The sequence below is a fragment of the Leptopilina heterotoma genome, unplaced genomic scaffold, assembly GCF_015476425.1.
Source record: "Leptopilina heterotoma isolate Lh14 unplaced genomic scaffold, ASM1547642v1 Lhet_212, whole genome shotgun sequence".
Classification (NCBI taxonomy): Eukaryota; Metazoa; Arthropoda; class Insecta; order Hymenoptera; family Figitidae; genus Leptopilina; species Leptopilina heterotoma.
Genome location: NW_025110930.1, coordinates 823,023 through 839,642, shown reverse-complemented (window position 1 = coordinate 839,642; position 16,620 = coordinate 823,023). Strand labels below are relative to the sequence as shown.

The following is a 16,620-nucleotide window of genomic DNA, read 5'->3' as shown; positions in this document are numbered from 1 at the left end:
GTACACCGGCTGCTGTTCACCCTAAGAATGTTTTGAGGAAAGTTCTTATTTTTTTTTTTTTGCAAATTTTGCCTGCCTTTCTTCGGAAATCAATTTTCTCAAAAAATGAATGACTATCATGTCAATCTTTGCTTTCATATTTTTATGTTATAAATCAGAGAGTCCTCTCCCTTTTTCCAAGATGCATCCATTTAGATAAGAGGGAACCAAAAATTTAATTTTAGGTGATGATGTACGATGATGTATATACGTACTATCGAAATTTCAGCAAAGTATAAAGATTTTACGTTCATTATTTTTCAGAAACCTTGAATTTTTTCTTTATCTTATTGTATTTTTAATGAAAATTTAATTATTCTAAATTTATAAGAATATAAAATGAATAAAGTTTTTCCATAATGCAGTGACAGCCATTTTAGAATCTCAATATTGTTCAGCTTGATATTCACCGCGCACGTGCAAATCTTATTGACCCGTTGTACAAACTGTTTTTGGCAATATAATTTCCTGTACGAAAAGCGAAAATTTAAAAAATCTCTCCTCTGTACAATATAAACCTATCTCTAAATAAATTTAAAATAAATTTTTATCTCTGAAACAAATCTCCTTTTGTTTAAAATTATAGGGTCTGTTAATTAGTTGCAACCAAATGTCTGCAGAGTATTTATTCATGACTGATAAATTATATGATGTAAAATATGATACTGGTGATAAAGTTATCCAATGCGGTCGACACAATGACATCTTCAAACTTTGGTTACAATGGCGCTCCAAGGTAAATTGATTTTCAATTGACAAGCTATTTTTTACAATTATACCCACATGTATTTTAAACATTTTATTAAAATTTCGTTAAATAGGGTACCGACGGCTTTGAAAAACTTATGGATCGACTAATGGAACTCACAGATTACATGGTTCGTCGAATCAAAGAAATGCCTGATAAATTCTACTTGATTCTTGAACCTGAATTAGTAAACGTATGTTTCTGGTACCTGCCGTCTCGCGTTCGTCAAATGGCACACTGTCCACAGAGAGAGAAAATTTTAGGAGAAGTAAGATTTTCAAAACAACATTTTCCTTAAAAATCAACTGGAACTTGTAATTGATTTATGAATATGGAATTAAAAATAATTTTCTTTGCAGATATGTCCTATTTTGAAAGGCCGGATGATGCAAGCTGGAACATTAATGGTAGGTTATCAACCAGATGATCGAAGACCAAATTTCTTTAGAAATATCATATCAAGTGCTGCAGTCACAGAAGCTGATGTCGACTTTCTATTGGCGGAAATGGATCGATTGGGTCACGATCTGTAAATATTGATCGCATCAAGTTTTTTTCAGGTGACTGAGGGTTGTGGCATTTTTTTAATGGTGCTCGCTATATTTCAGAAAAATATAATCTAAGGGAAAAATGTCTATCTATATGCGAGTAAACAAAACCGTGAGAAAAATGCCATTTACCAAAATGTATAAAATCTATGAAGCCAATTAATCTCAACCACGAATATTAAGATAAAACATATGCAAAAGATTGCAATGCCCAGGCGTTATTTATTGCTTGTTATAAAACTTATGAATTTTTAAGTACATTTCGAATGTCATATAACGCCGTTTTTTTCGAGGTATCAAATTGATTACTTTCTGAATCATTCAAACCAGAACAAAAATTTCTTTATTGGTTTATTTGGAAGACATCGAATGAATATAATGCTAATTATTAGTTGAAAATAATTTGGCAAATTTAAATAGTTACAATTTTATTATTTACTATTTTTAATATTTGTATTTCTATTTCTTTCTATTTAGATAATTTCTTAATAATTATCGGTTTTCTCGCTAACGAGTGAACTGGTATAGTTTAAAAGCAAAAAGTGTCATAAGAAATGAAGAATAAGTATAAAAGTGAAAAATAGTATAACCTCAGCGGTAAACGGGAATTATAGTTTATACTATACAATTGATATATTCATTCTATTAAATCATAATAATTGTTGAAATATTAAAATTTGTTAAATAAGTTTAAAAACTCTTAATTTTAATTAAATATAAAAAGTTTGAATGTTAAATTAATCATTTGTTAAATGTTTAAATGATTATGAACAGATGCTTTTAATCTTTAATTAAGTCTATAGTCTAATAATTATTTAATTTAACAGTTACTTATTAACTATCTTACTAATTAATTTATTATTTTTATTATTATTAATTTAATATAATTTAACTTAATATGTAAATTTTTAGCTATGCAAAGAGTCAGAGTTGAATTTTTCTTATGACACATTGCAATTAGAGTATAAATTGTTAAATCGGTAAAGTAGAGTTGGCGTCTTTATGAAATCTACAGCCAATTAAAGAAAGTAAGAAGCGAACAAAAGTGCATAAAGATAATGCGCTTTGCTACAAAATAGATCTTTCAAATTAGCTCACGATAGTTTGCAAAAAATACAAATATATAATATTCTCGCGTACAAGAATTTTTTTAATAATTTGAAGTAAAATGTGTTGCATATAATATACAAATCTGAAAAACGCTACTCCCAAAAATCAGAAAATCCTTACAAAACTATAAATATATAAAAGCTGCAAATCAGAATAATTTCTCTTAAAATAAAAAAAAATTAGAGGTTTTTATTTAGAGTATAAGTATTTTTGTTGATCGACAATAGTTAATTTAACTATTAAGTTTGTTAAAATAATGATTTAAATATTTTCAATTTATCTATAATTACAGTTTTTCTGCAGACATCAAATTGAGACAAAAAAAAGTATCAAAATTGATGCGGTGCAACGTTTTGATGGGTTATTTGTCTCAAATTTGATATCTGCAGAAAAACTGTGAACAAATTGGTTGAAATAAGAAAAGTTAAAAAGTCAAATAGTAACAGTGTTGTTGCACATCATTTAGTGTGTAATATTTAAGAAATTTGAATTTTATTCTCATCAGTTGAAAGATATTTAAACCAGAGAAATGTTTAATAAACACTTACTACTTTTTCTGGTCACTGTAACCGGAAATTGTACTTGAAAAAAGCCTTAACAAAAAAATATAATAATACGTTATTTCAAATCACTATCTAATGTGATTAGAGTTTTAATATTTTTAACTTGAAGAACAACAATAAATAATTAATAACTGTTTGAACATAAACCAAATTCTATACTTCACATTATATAAGTTTTTGGAGTTTACAGCAGTCAATATGTATAATCAATATTTAAAGAACCTGAAAGAAACAAATTTATTATAAAATACGACAAAGCAATATAGAAAATTTATTTTGAAAGCTACTAAAAAAAAGATATTTTTTTTATTGTTATATAAATAAGAGACTATCTATATAAATTCAATATTCTGCAATATTGGAAAGAGATTTGTTTCAATATATATATAACAAAAAAATTTAGTGCATATATTATAATTTAATAAAAAGGAAATACTTGTTGCTTATATTATTGGTTTCTGCGTGAAACATTTATATAGATATATATAAATTGTGAAATAAGAAATAACACATCTATATATGAAATATTTGTTTGTTATTCGAGAGATGAAATGAAAAGGTAAATAAAGAGAGAATATATGCATACATAGGTATAGCAAAATATATTTAGAAATAACATCCTTAATAAGGGGCCAAGAGCTACTCACGAGAATATTGATCTCCTCCTTCCGGGTTTCTTTCAATTAGATATCGATAGAAATAATTTCTAAAATATCGAGCAATAAAATCCGAGGCCAAGAAGAGTTCATTCCTGTCTCTCGTGATAACTATACAATAAATAACGTAACCGTTTTCGGAATAGGAAGAGTTTCCAGGAATTATAATATTATTATTACTTTTTTTCTTTTATCAACTAACACTTATTTTATTAGGTACACTTTAAATGTTTCAATTTCGAGAAGTTAATTTTAAAAGTAATCGCAAATTTTCAATATTCATTTCAAAATTCAAACATAAAAAGAAAGTGGCAAAGTTTCCGAAAAATGTGTTACGTAGTTTATCAAGTCCCTCTATATCATGAAAAAAATACAAAACCCATGAAAGTATGTTTAATCAGACAATTAGGTTGAACTTATTTTCTTTCAAAAATTAATTTTACAAAATAATCTATTTTGTCTTCAATTATGAATTTTTCTTAAACTTCTTGGAAGAGTAATTTTTGTTTATCAGTAAAAATTTTTATAAGCCGAGCCTATATATGAACACGATAAAAATTTAAATTACTGTAATTGCTGCAATTGCATGATTTGCAAATTACTCACCACTGTGGAATTAAGAAAGATACATATAAGTAAAAACAAATATATAGAAGATATAATTCTATAAAAACAAAACAAAATTACGTATCTCCTTTGATACTTATAACCGACATGTTGTTCAAAATTTATAAAGTACTATCTTAAATTTTTCGTTGCTTAGAGACAATAAATTTTCACAAAGTTATAGAAAATAACTGACTTTAGAGAATTTATAATTTAGAGAATTTATTTTCTCAAACGGAAAATATACTATACTCTGTCCGTTGCATAAAGAATATTATTTGTAGTATCGTTTTTTAAGACATTTTACTTGTGCAATGAAGAGAAAATTTTATTTTCGATAGTCAAGTTATCGTCAATTTAGGAAAAGAAGTAATTAATATCAGTTTATAAAATTTATGTGTATATATATGCCCAGAAAAAGGTGAAAAGATTACCTTCAACAATCTGTAAAAGCTTGACGAAATATGTCAGTCCAGTAAGAGTACTCAGACAATATACGACAACGCAGTTTATACTGTTAGGTACGTGCAAAATATATATAAAAGTGGTTGTAGTGCGTATTTTTGGAAGCACGTTATTTAAACAAGTAAACTGTCTAATTATCAATTTTGTTGATGTTACTGTTTCAAAAGTTCATGTAACAACATCCTATATACTTGATATATTTGAATAGTGGATACATATTTTGAAAGAAATATTTGAACATACATATCTTTTTGGATATTTTTTATTAAATGATTCCATTTATCAAAAAATATAAAGTTATTCTTTTGATGTGAGTCCTTAAGTGCCATGGCAATGATTTTAGTCATCATTGTCCTGGTCCTTCAGGGGTCGTCAATCCGTATAATTTTCAACGATGAATTTACGGTAAATATAAAGACAATAGTTTTACAAAATCCTAGTAAAAGATTTTTTTAAATTACTTTAAATTATTTATTGCATTTTGTCGATACCTGTGTATTATTTGACAAATATTTTTTAGTGTTGTATTGTGATGCAGAAAAAGTATTGAAGTGTTATTGTACCGATTTCCTCTAATTTTTTAGTCTCTATTTAATTATATATATACCTACATATCACTTTTTTCAAGAACTTTGTATTACAAGTTAGCAACTTTATATATTTACGAAAATGTCTTTATCTTCTTTTCTGCATTGCAAACTTAAAAAAGGGGACTTTTTTGTATATAAAGTTTGACACAAACTTGTATGTTTTGCCGCTTTGAATTTATATTCAAAATATTGGATATGATATGTTAATTTGTTTTAAACCTTTAGTACTATTCACTGGAAAGCAAATGTTTCTTACTTGATTCAAGATCGTAAAATATTGTATAAAATTCATTTCACACATTTATTTTAAATTTACCTACAATTTTTTTTTTGTATTTGTTTTCAAAACACGTACGGGATAAAGATTTTTTTCTGTAAAAATAGTAATATTTGAAGAATTCTTTATGGAAAAATGTTATAGAATATCAATTTTGTCCACCAGTGGGTATAATAAAAGAAAGCAATCTAAATGAAGTCTAATTAAAAATCCTTAAAAATTCTTAAAAATCCTTGTTTAAATATCTATTGTAAAATCTAAAAGGCTTTAAAAATAATAGAATGTAGGTTTTAAGTAATAAGAATATTGTTGGCTGTGAAAATGAAACGTCAAAGTACATTAACAAACTTCTTTACAGATTTTGCAATGTTTGATTTTAACTAAATGTAAAACTTACATAAAACCAGAAATCTAAATTTAATTTATACATTCGATTTACAAAACATACAATTTGCAGACTTTTGCAGGCTTTTGCATTATTACAAGCGTGAAGCTTTTTTAAACTTAAAGTTCAATATACGATGTAGGCATATTCTTTGACAATACTTGACATTAAAAATAGTTTTTAATTAATAGCTAATATGTAAATATGCAACAACACCCAAGTTTCTCTGAATGTATTTTTCCTTTATAACAATAAGTATATGTAAATAAAAACATTTACACTGTCTGTGCTGACAATAAGAAAAAAGTATGTTAAATTTATGATTTTTGCGGAAAATACACACAAACACTGTTGAAGTAAAGCTTTAAATATATATCGTTTATTGTTAAAGAATGAGGAAACCGGTACAAATAATAAATGCCATGTATACACCGTCGAGAATTGTTATATAATATATGTACAAGGTAACACGAATAACAACAAAATCTTACGTCTTCCAGTCAATAGCGTACGATGTATAATTACATATTATATTAGGAAAGCGTTTGCAATGTATATATTATATATCTGTATGCATATGAATATGCATGCAAACATGCAATAATTGTACTGTATGCTCGTTGAAAATTTAAGTAACAAATCTTGGCCTGAAAACAGTTAACATTGCGCAAATCAGATAGATAAAACAATGATATGTAATAATTATAAATACGTTTCTATTGTTTCGTGAGCATGTTGTGCCGCTGTGGACAAAAAAATATTTATCCAAAAATAATACCCTAAAACACCTGTATATCAATGTCTATTAAACTGCTGTTGATTGAATCAATCTGTTCTTTAAATTATTTTCATCCTACCTACTATATCTTTTTCATCGTTTTTTTCAAATTACAAGAAACAAACAAACAAACATTGGAATGTTAGAATTTAAAAACAAAATAACAAAACAGACCTGACTGACAACTATATGTTTATTCAAAAATATTTTAATTTATTCATTCAACACGTTTTATTTTAATATATAAACAGTTGAATAAATTATCATATGAAGACGATGTTGTCGGCCTCGAACCGTTGCTATCGCAGTACAAGTATATACTTAACAGTTAGCGTAGAACTGTTCTCGTAGGCAGTCAACTTCTACATTTATATAGATATGAAATCCTTCATTGAATACTCGCCGGATTGTGAATTTCCTATTGAAAATCTTCCATATGGAGTTTTCTCTACTCCAGAATGCGTAAGTTCGTTTTATTCATTGTAATCAAGATTCTTTGGTTGTGTACCCTCTTAATCTTAAACTGAGATGAAATTCAGGTTTTTTCCGTTAGAAGCCTAACCACTAATTCCATAATCAGTTCCAAATTTAAAATATTGATTTCTCCTAGTGAATTTTAACTGCAGATTCAGTGATAACTAACTTACTGAAGTACCGGTGTATATATGTATACATTTGATTTGAATTAGTGTTATACTTATTATCACAGATTCAGATTAAGAGAATAAGCTGGAGATAACTAATCAATTCGAATCAATCGAATTTGAATCTTTCATTGAAGAAGAATTTATAAACTTGTAGTTGAAAGCATGTATTCTTCCGAGATTCATTTGTTTTTTTTATATTTGTTACACTTTTAGCTAATAAACATAACTTGTCTAAACAATAAAGATCATCAAACTTAGCAGTTTAGGGTTAGTAAACTACATTTACCATCAAACGGAAAAGATGGTAATTTGAGTGCACACCGACTGATGGTACAACTACCATCGCTAACTTATCTTCAGTAGTACAAACTGACTAGAGAAATACCATGAAATGGTTAGGAAGAAAACAAAGTTTCACCAAAATTTTTCTTCTTTAATAGTTTCTCTTTCTAAACGTTTTGAATTTTTAAATTAAAACTCTAATTTAATGTTTTTAAGATTCAATAATAATAAATAAACAAGACTATAATTTTCAAAACAAACACTTAAACAGTATTTTATTAACATTTTTAAAAATAATTGAATTGTTCGGAGGTATTTTTACTGAAATTTTTAAAAATAATCTTAATTAAAATTAAATTATTATTAAATTATCTTAATTAAAATTGAAAATAGTTAAATTTTTTTAAAGAATTTATCAAAATTGTTCAAAATAATTAAATTCTTTAGAAGAATTTTATTTAATTTTTTTTAAATAATTGAATTCCTAACACAGTTTTTCTTATTTATTAAATTAATAGAATTGTTTCGAAAATTTTTGACAATATTTTGTTATTTATAAAAGTAGAAATATAGGAACAATTATATTATAATTTTAGCCTCAAAAACGAATAGGGGTGGCTATTGGAGATGAAATATTGGATTTATACGCAATAGCTAATTATTTCACCGGACCGCTTTTGGAGAAGAAGCAAAATGTTTTCCGACAGGATAATCTCAATCAATTTATGGCTCTTGGAAGACCATCCTGGATAGAAGCAAGAAAAACATTACAGCGATTATTATCAGCTGAAAATTCAACTCTTCAAGATCCACAAATCAGGGCAAAGTAATTTTTAAATTAAAAAAAAAAATTTATTCATTAAAAAACTCATTTGCTTTGCATTTTTTGATTTTTCCTAAAACTCAATATTTAGGTCCTTCGTGAGTCAAGAAAAAGCAATAATGCATTTGCCTGCCAAGATTGGAGATTACACCGATTTTTATTCCTCCATTCATCATGCGACAAATGTTGGGATTATGTTTCGAGGGAAAGAGAACGCCCTCATGCCGAACTGGTAAACAAAATTAGCACACTTATAATATAAAAAATATAAATATTATACAATTGTCTATGTATACGGGTTCTCTAAAGGAAATATCTTCCTGTCGGTTACCACGGTAGAGCAAGTTCAGTTGTGATTTCCGGTACTCCTATCTATCGTCCGTATGGACAGACTGTTCCGGTTGAAGGCACACCGCCTGTGTATGGACCTTCGAGACTTCTAGACTTTGAATTAGAAGTAGCCTTCTTTGTTGGAGGCTCACCGACGAAATTGGGAGAAAGTGTTTCTGCATCCGAGGCGTATGATCATATATTTGGAATGGTTGTGATGAACGACTGGAGCGGTGAGATAAAAACTATTTCCACTCCTCTTCTACTATTCTCATTTCGTTTTCTAACAATTATAATTATTTATTCAGCACGTGATATTCAAAAATGGGAATATGTCCCTCTTGGACCATTTGGAGCGAAAAATTTTGGCACAACAATTTCTCCCTGGATCGTAACAATGGAGGCTCTTGAAGCCTTTAAAGTTCCCAATGTTCCTCAAGATCCCGAACCTTTCTCGTATCTTCAGCATGATTACTCTTGTAATTTTGATATTAAACTCGAAGTTCATATTCAACGTAAGTTTCCGAAATCATCTACAATCTTAAATTTACAATTACAACTTAGAAGATTATTTACAAGACAATTAACTTTCATTGTTCTTTGAAGCACAAAATGGATCGTTGACAACCGTTTCAAGAAGTAATTACAAAAATATGTATTGGACTCCGGCACAACAATTGGCTCATCACACTGTAAGTGGTTGCAATGTGAACCCTGGGGATCTTTTGGCTTCGGGAACAATAAGTGGGGAAGTAAGTGCAATAGAAAAATTAATTTGAAACTCGAATTTATTCTTCTTATTCAGTAGGTGAGTGAATTAATAAACTTGTTTATTTTCAGACTCCCGATTCATACGGAAGTATGCTTGAATTGAGTTGGAAAGGAACTCGACCAATAGAGATGCAAGATGGAACAACAAGAAAGTTTCTGCAGGATGGTGATGAAGTCATTATGCACGGTATGGCAATTACAATATATTTATAAAGCAGTTACTGAAAGAAATTATTTAACATATGTCTTTTAATATATTATTTTTTTCTTTCTTAGGTTATTGCGTTGGCGATGGATATCGTGTTGGTTTTGGTTTGTGTAAAGGAAAACTGTTACCCGCAAAAACAAAATGATTTTTAAATACTTATGTAACTTTGTTTTAAAAAAATACTTGTTTTGTAAAAGTTCCAATAAACATATCTTTACAAAATTTTGGTCAATATTGTTAGAGCTTTATTATTTATGAACCATTGAACTAAAAATAAAGTTACTATAATTGATTTAATATATAGTTTTTCATATTGAGCATAGACGGAATATGTGAAGAGCTATAGTATTGACTGTAAAAACGATCAATAATGAGGGCGCTTAGAATAATAAAGAGAACCATGGCAGTCGCTTTGCTTCAGTAAGTAGAAATAAAAAATAGTGTCATGCCCCCGCTTCTAAGTTTACAATTTGAAATAATAAAAATGATCGGTCTACATAAAAACTTATAAAATACAAAAACTGTGATTGTATCTCTTTTATCAGTTAAGTGAGTAAATATTGATTATTTTAGTATTTTCCAATAATTTTCTTGTTTTACTATATACCTAATTAAAGATATTGTTGAAATTTTAGAAATGTTAGAATTCAGGGTGAGTCACCATTATTGCGTCCCAAAAATATATTCAAATTTATCCAAATGTATTTATTTCTACCTAATTTCTTTTGCGCCCTTGACTCATAAGTAATAGACAAGATAATATTTAAAGGTTTTAACCAAAATAAGGTCTGTTTTGATAATCAATTTAAATTAATTTGCAGAGTTCGTTAAAGTGTGTAGAAAAGTGTTAATTTTAATAACCACCAAATTTAAAGCAAACTGTTTTGACCAACAAAAGTCTTTATAAAAAGCGGGAAATATTTAATTTTACTAAAAAGAATCTCCGACAGAGCTCGATTTTTTAGATTGTTTATTTCTGATAAATTTACTTGCACTTCTGACCAACTACCCAGTGGATACGCTCTAAATAAGATATACGCATAAATTTTATTTCCATTTAAAAACTATCTCTATTATATTTGCATTTCGTTTTCATTGTTTTATTCTTCATAGAATCACAGTTTTTCAGTTTTTCTAAGGACATGAAATTTTATTTTTAAATTTTAGAACTTTGAGGACTCTAGAAATGTCAGGATACACGGCCAAGTGGGAAGTGCCTTTAAACGATGGAAAAACTCATGTTGTTGAATTCGAACACGGAACAGCGACTGGGAAACGAGTGGTCAGGGTCAATGGTGAAACCCTTGTTAATAGAGAATGGATGTTTCGACTTGTTGGAGATGAAATTATACATCTTGGCAAAAACAAGATTGTAATTAGAATTGATCCAATACATGGTGATTATTCTTAATTATTCCAAAACAGTATTTGTATTTTTATTTTGAAAAAACCAAGTGCGATAAAATTAATATATTAAAAACTTTTACAGGATTGAGATATTCTTATACTTTATGGGTGAATGGGAAAAGTTATGAAAATTTTATTCAAACACAATCAAAACTTTTAAAGTGTTGGACAACAAATTTACGAGGAGTTCAATACAGAATTGTTTTAGGTAAACAATGAATATAATTATAAAGTTTTTCTTTTTCTTTTATTAAAGTTTTTTAAAGACTGAAGTTGGTAAATGAAATTTTATAATTTGCAGATAAAAATACACAGGCAATTTGGATTAATGGTACCCATGAAGAAGACGTTAAGGTATAAGAATACAGTCACAATATGACAGAATATTTTTCTCATTTTTCGAAAAATTAAATTAATACGAAAAATTGTTTAATAAAAAATCTAATTTCAACAGAACGATTTTGTCGATGGAGGTGCGGAAATGGAATTTTTAATTGGAGGCTTACCGGCTGTAATTAGGTCGAATAACATTGAAGGAAGAGAAATAACTTATATTCTCTATATCGACGATTTAGAAATAAAAGATCAGGATTTTTCTGAATAACTATTAACGTACAACTAAACTAATAATTTAACAAATATGCATGAATTGTATACAGATATTCACTTCTTTGTTTTTGCATGCCATTAATTTGCAACGAGAATAATACAACACTAAATTAATGTTTTTAATATTTGAAATTTCCGAAAAATTAATTTAAAAATAAATTGTTTTAAGAGCACCATTAAATATTAAAAAATGAACTAAATTCTAGTTAAAAATTGTGTTGATTGTTATTAACATATTGCATAATGTTTAAATTTTGTCAGTATTCAAAATGGACAATATCTTATGTACATTGTATGAAAAAGTGCCTTTTGCTTGTAAAGGATTCTTATAGAGCATTTCTAGTTTATAAAATACTCAATTTTGGTATTAATAATTATAATAAATAAACATTTTTGGACACCCTACGTATTCATAAAATTAATTGTATTAAAATATATTAAAATCTATAAATAAATATATTTTTAAATACCGTTCACGAATGTTTATTTTATTAAACAAGACTGCGCCTTTGTATAAAATTTATTTTTCTTCAATGTTCAAAACAAGTCTCGATATAATGTAATGACTGAAGAAATCTAAGAAATTCTTATTTAAATATTTTTTTGATTCTCATTTTGAACGTGGATTTTTTTACACTTCTAATAATATAATTTAGTTTGCAAATAAACTCTGAAATACCGAGGTAATGAAGAGAGATGTGACTGATGATATTGTTTCAAAGATATTATTTTATAGTTATAATATTTTCTGCTAGCATTGGTACATATAAATGTTTTGCAAAACTATTATGATAGTTTGGCAAGAATAAAGAGTCCTAGCTTGAAAATTACTCCCCGTTAATTCCGTTTCCCCGTCATGCTTTATGCGTTGCTGAACACACAGACCATACTCAGTTTGAAAAAGGTAACTCAGTGTTACTGTGACATCTACAAAAACGAGGTGTTAAAAATACAAAGTGCTAGATGCGAACAAAAATTTTTAAGATTCAATTTAAATTTAGAAAATTATACGGCGAATGAAAATTTCAAACAAGAAAGTAAAAATGTATGTATTTTAATTTTAATGGTAAAATTCACCAAAGACATCTTTTATCTTTTAATATTTGCACTTATAATTTTTTTTTTAAATTTTCTTGCAAAACCAAAAATAAAATTTGCTAAAGAGTTTAATTTTAAATTAACAATCAAATTTTCATTGATTTCCATTAAGAAACTCTCTGAAATGAAAACTGATACAGTGGAAACTTTAAAACTTGTATGGATAATACATATAATTAGTGGAGGAAGTGCCCGATATACAGAGGTGATTATTCGTTTAAAAATAAGTATAGACATAAAATATACTTTTAAATAGAAAGATTTAATAGTTAATAAATTTTCAAAAGGGGTTAAATGTCAATCTCGGTGAAGCTCTTCAGTTTCTTCGGCAGTATGACTATGAAGCGTCTGCAATGTGCAACAAAATAATGAATTCGCAATGGAATTTCGCTACTAATATTACCGATAGCAATCGCCGAAAAATGGTAAATAAAATTTGTTTAAAAACGTTGTATCATCTTTTGCTGAATTTCAACTTTTATATTCACTACATCCAATCAAAATAAATACGTACAAAAACTCGTTTTTTCATTCAAAACAAAGAAATTAATTCCATCCTTTTTGAAGTTTCAAACTTTGACTGAAACTGAAGAAAAACTGGAACTAGTGACTTGAAAACATATTTAATTCTTTGGAAAACTTTCTTAAGCCATTATTTTTTAAATAAAAATTATTTTTTTCTGGCTGTCAATGAGTTAAAGTGTACGTAGTATTAATTTATTTATTTTTACTCAAATTCTTTAGCTAGAAGATCAAACTCTGAAATTAAAATTTGATAGAGCTTCGTGGAAAAAAGCAGTCAGTTTTGCTTGGAGCAGAGTTCCAGATCCCATGGCGAGACGTCAATTGAAAATCGTAGCAGTTAGAGGAAGATATTCCCTTTCAGACGACAAATTCAATGAGGCATGTAAATAAACATGTGAAACAAAGAAGACAAAAAAAGAGTCGAATTTAATTTAAATATTGTTTTAAAAAACGTTTGTTTTTAGATACACCACCTTATAGTCGAAATGAAAGAATTGTACTCCAGGACCAGATTGTGTCCCTATAAAATGATGAATAATATTTGCAATATGAGCCTGGAACACGGTAAATATAATATTCAGTATTCTAGTTATTTGAAAACAAACAACATTTTTTGTACTGTAAAATAATTGTTTCTCCCCCTTTCAATATTTCAGACATCAATAAAATAATGGTTCAATCCAGAGATTACGATGAACTTCTGCACTACTGGAATTCTTGGCATTCCGCCATTGGACCACCTCTGAGGAACAAGTACATGAGATATGTTCAGTTGTCCAATTTGGCTTCAAAACTTAATGGTCAGTATTTAATTTATTAGTTAGTAGAAATTTTATTCCAAGCTTTTAAACACTAAATGTTTTCAAGGTTTCGCTGACGCTGGAGATCAAATGAGAGAGGGTTTTGAAGACGAATATTTTCAGCAAAATATGGCTGAAGTGATGTCAGCAGTGACACCACTCTACAAGCAATTGTTCACTTATGTGAGATCGAGGCTAATCGACAGATATGGAGACAGAATAAAAAAGGATGGACCACTACCAGCTCACGTGCTAGGCAACATGTGGGCTCAAAATTGGGAAGGCATTTTCAAAATTGTACAACCTTTCCCAGCAGCTGACAAGTTTGACGTCACTTTGGATATGATAATCCAAGGTTTCACGCCTTTGAGAATGTTTCAAATTGCGGAAGAATTTTTCACATCGTTAGGAATGAAACCAATGCCTCCGGAATTTTGGAAATCATCAATGTTCGAGAAGCCCATTGACAGAGAAGTTAGTTGTACTCCCAGCGCTTGGGATTTTTGCAACGGATATGACTATAGGTCAGAAATATTAATAAAATATGCTCTGAAAATAATTACTTCAATTTAATTAATTCGTCAATTTTAGGATAAAGCAATGCACCAAGGTAACAATGGAGGACTTGCTTTCGACTTTTCACCAAATGTCACATTTACAATACTATTTGCAATACAAGGAACAACCATTCCTTTTTCGTGAAGAAGCACTTCCAGGTAAGCAGACGAAATACAAAATTTTGAATGAGAAGAAAACTATTTTACTAAAAATGAAAATTTTTGTATCCATGCAGGATTTCATGAGGCAGTGAGTGACGCAATAGGTCTTTCTGCCCTAGGCCCACAGCATATGCATCGAATTGGACTTTATAACAATTCGGTAGAAGACTATGAAGGCAGTATCAATTTCCTAATGCTTGTAGCACTTCAAAAAGTAGCATACCTACCCTTTGCTTATATAGTCGATCAGGTAAGAATTCCATCATGTTGACGAAATTTCAAAGACTCATGTCTCTTATCTTATCGTAGTGGAGATGGAGAATATTTAGTGACGGAGTTACAGACATGACTACGAAATGGTGGGAGCTGAGGCTGCAGTATCAGGGCATCATACCTCCTTCGAAACGAACAGAAAAAGATTTTGATCCTGCTTCCAAGTATCACCTTCCTGCGGACATTCCTTATGCTAAGTAAGTGAAAAAATTAATTTTTAAACAAGGGAAAAATATTTACGAAAACATTTTCTGCAGATACTTTGTGGGAGTTGTTTTACAGTTTCAATTATTAGAAGCCTTGTGTGACATCTCAGGGCATACGGGAGTTCTGCACACTTGCGATTTATACAGATCCCGAGAAGCAGGTCGTTTACTATCGTAAGTAAACGATAAAAGAAATAGCAAATAAAGATGAATATTTAGAATATTAATTAACAAATTAAAGAAAGCACTGATAGTAGTGATGGAATTAAACTTGCATATTTGACAGAGAAATATTATCAGTCGGTGCTTCGAAGAAAGACATCATACGTCTAATGACAAGAGGAAAAATAAATAGATTGGACGCGGGTGCTATACTTCGATACTTTGAGCCACTGAATCAATGGTTAAAAAGACAAAATCAATTAGAGCCCGTGATAGGCTGGGTCACCACGCAGGAAGATGCAGGTTTGTTATAAGTTTAATGACTCGCAACAACCAGAATCAAATATCAATTATAAATTTGCCTTTTCTACTATTTGTAATTTTAGATGTTCCGACTTCCGTTTCAGCGCTCTTCGCTCATTGGTACCTAAATAGCGGCAATCATATTTCATCATCAATTGTTATTCCGTTCATTTGTCTCACTATGACTAGTGTTAAAGTTTTAAATTTCATAGCATAAACTATTGTTTATTATTAATTATTAGCATTCTAAAATACCCTCTATGGGAAGGACTTAGTACTGCCCTGCAAGAGAAAAAACTTACGTATCCAACATTTTGGTCTCATGAGCTAAAGGATAATTAAAGAGAAACCATTTCTGGAATTTCTTTTTTACCCCAATACTGATGAATCGATTATTTAAAGAATCCATACTAAATAATGCACTTGTGGGACTTTTAAAGCTATAAAGTTACTGAGCAGAACAAGGATGTCCACTGGAAAAATGTAATCAAAGTACAAGACGACAAATTTTCTGGTTATAGTAATCAGAATTTTGATTTGTGTAAGTTTCTGCTGGAACCTCTTCCACTAAAGTCTTATTAAAAATACATTTGCACTTGTAAACATTTATTAAATAAATTGACTGTGATCTAAAAGTGTCATTTTTAATTTTTCACCAAAATGTTGAGTTTTTCTATTCTAGAGCAGAATAA

At 28.8% G+C, this 16,620-nt stretch overlaps 4 protein-coding genes across 9 annotated transcripts in view; all 4 read left to right on the top strand.

The window, feature by feature from the left end:
• LOC122501715 (glutamate decarboxylase) overlaps positions 1-6,946 on the top strand; it is a 47,308-nt gene extending 40,362 nt beyond the window's left edge. For all 3 annotated transcript variants that reach the window (XM_043611402.1, XM_043611403.1, XM_043611401.1), the window contains 3 exons: positions 626-775; positions 861-1,055; positions 1,147-6,946. In XM_043611402.1, coding sequence (XP_043467337.1) covers positions 626-775; positions 861-1,055; positions 1,147-1,320 — 519 coding nt within the window. In that variant the 3' untranslated portion in view covers positions 1,321-6,946. The remainder of the gene's footprint in view (positions 1-625; positions 776-860; positions 1,056-1,146) is intronic.
• Positions 6,947-7,071: 125 nt separating this feature from the next.
• On the top strand, positions 7,072-10,048 carry LOC122501716 (fumarylacetoacetase). Its single transcript, XM_043611404.1, has 8 exons — positions 7,072-7,227; positions 8,291-8,520; positions 8,609-8,749; positions 8,827-9,080; positions 9,156-9,362; positions 9,454-9,599; positions 9,688-9,805; positions 9,895-10,048. The coding sequence occupies exons 1-8, from the start codon at positions 7,144-7,146 to the stop codon at positions 9,969-9,971; spliced, it is 1,257 nt and encodes a 418-aa protein (XP_043467339.1). The 5' UTR covers positions 7,072-7,143; the 3' UTR covers positions 9,972-10,048.
• Positions 10,049-10,079: 31 nt separating this feature from the next.
• Positions 10,080-12,239, top strand: LOC122501717 (fas apoptotic inhibitory molecule 1). 3 transcript variants are annotated; one of them, XM_043611405.1, is made up of 5 exons: positions 10,080-10,246; positions 10,994-11,223; positions 11,316-11,441; positions 11,535-11,587; positions 11,688-12,239. In XM_043611405.1, the coding sequence occupies exons 1-5, from the start codon at positions 10,197-10,199 to the stop codon at positions 11,835-11,837; spliced, it is 609 nt and encodes a 202-aa protein (XP_043467340.1). In that variant the 5' UTR covers positions 10,080-10,196; the 3' UTR covers positions 11,838-12,239. The 3 variants fall into 3 exon arrangements, with proteins under 3 accessions (XP_043467340.1, XP_043467341.1, XP_043467342.1); XM_043611406.1 differs by having other exon boundaries at positions 10,237-10,375; XM_043611407.1 differs by lacking the exon at positions 10,080-10,246 and adding an exon at positions 10,433-10,612.
• A 110-nt stretch (positions 12,240-12,349) lies between these two features.
• On the top strand, positions 12,350-16,555 carry LOC122501603 (angiotensin-converting enzyme-like). Of its 2 annotated transcripts, none has more exons than XM_043611200.1 (13): positions 12,350-12,887; positions 13,053-13,145; positions 13,228-13,365; positions 13,685-13,843; positions 13,930-14,029; positions 14,122-14,265; positions 14,333-14,789; positions 14,857-14,981; positions 15,059-15,234; positions 15,294-15,454; positions 15,515-15,637; positions 15,750-15,928; positions 16,033-16,555. In XM_043611200.1, the coding sequence occupies exons 1-13, from the start codon at positions 12,699-12,701 to the stop codon at positions 16,143-16,145; spliced, it is 2,157 nt and encodes a 718-aa protein (XP_043467135.1). In that variant the 5' UTR covers positions 12,350-12,698; the 3' UTR covers positions 16,146-16,555. The 2 variants fall into 2 exon arrangements, with proteins under 2 accessions (XP_043467135.1, XP_043467134.1); XM_043611199.1 differs by having other exon boundaries at positions 16,012-16,555.
• The last annotated feature ends 65 nt before the right edge of the window (positions 16,556-16,620 follow it).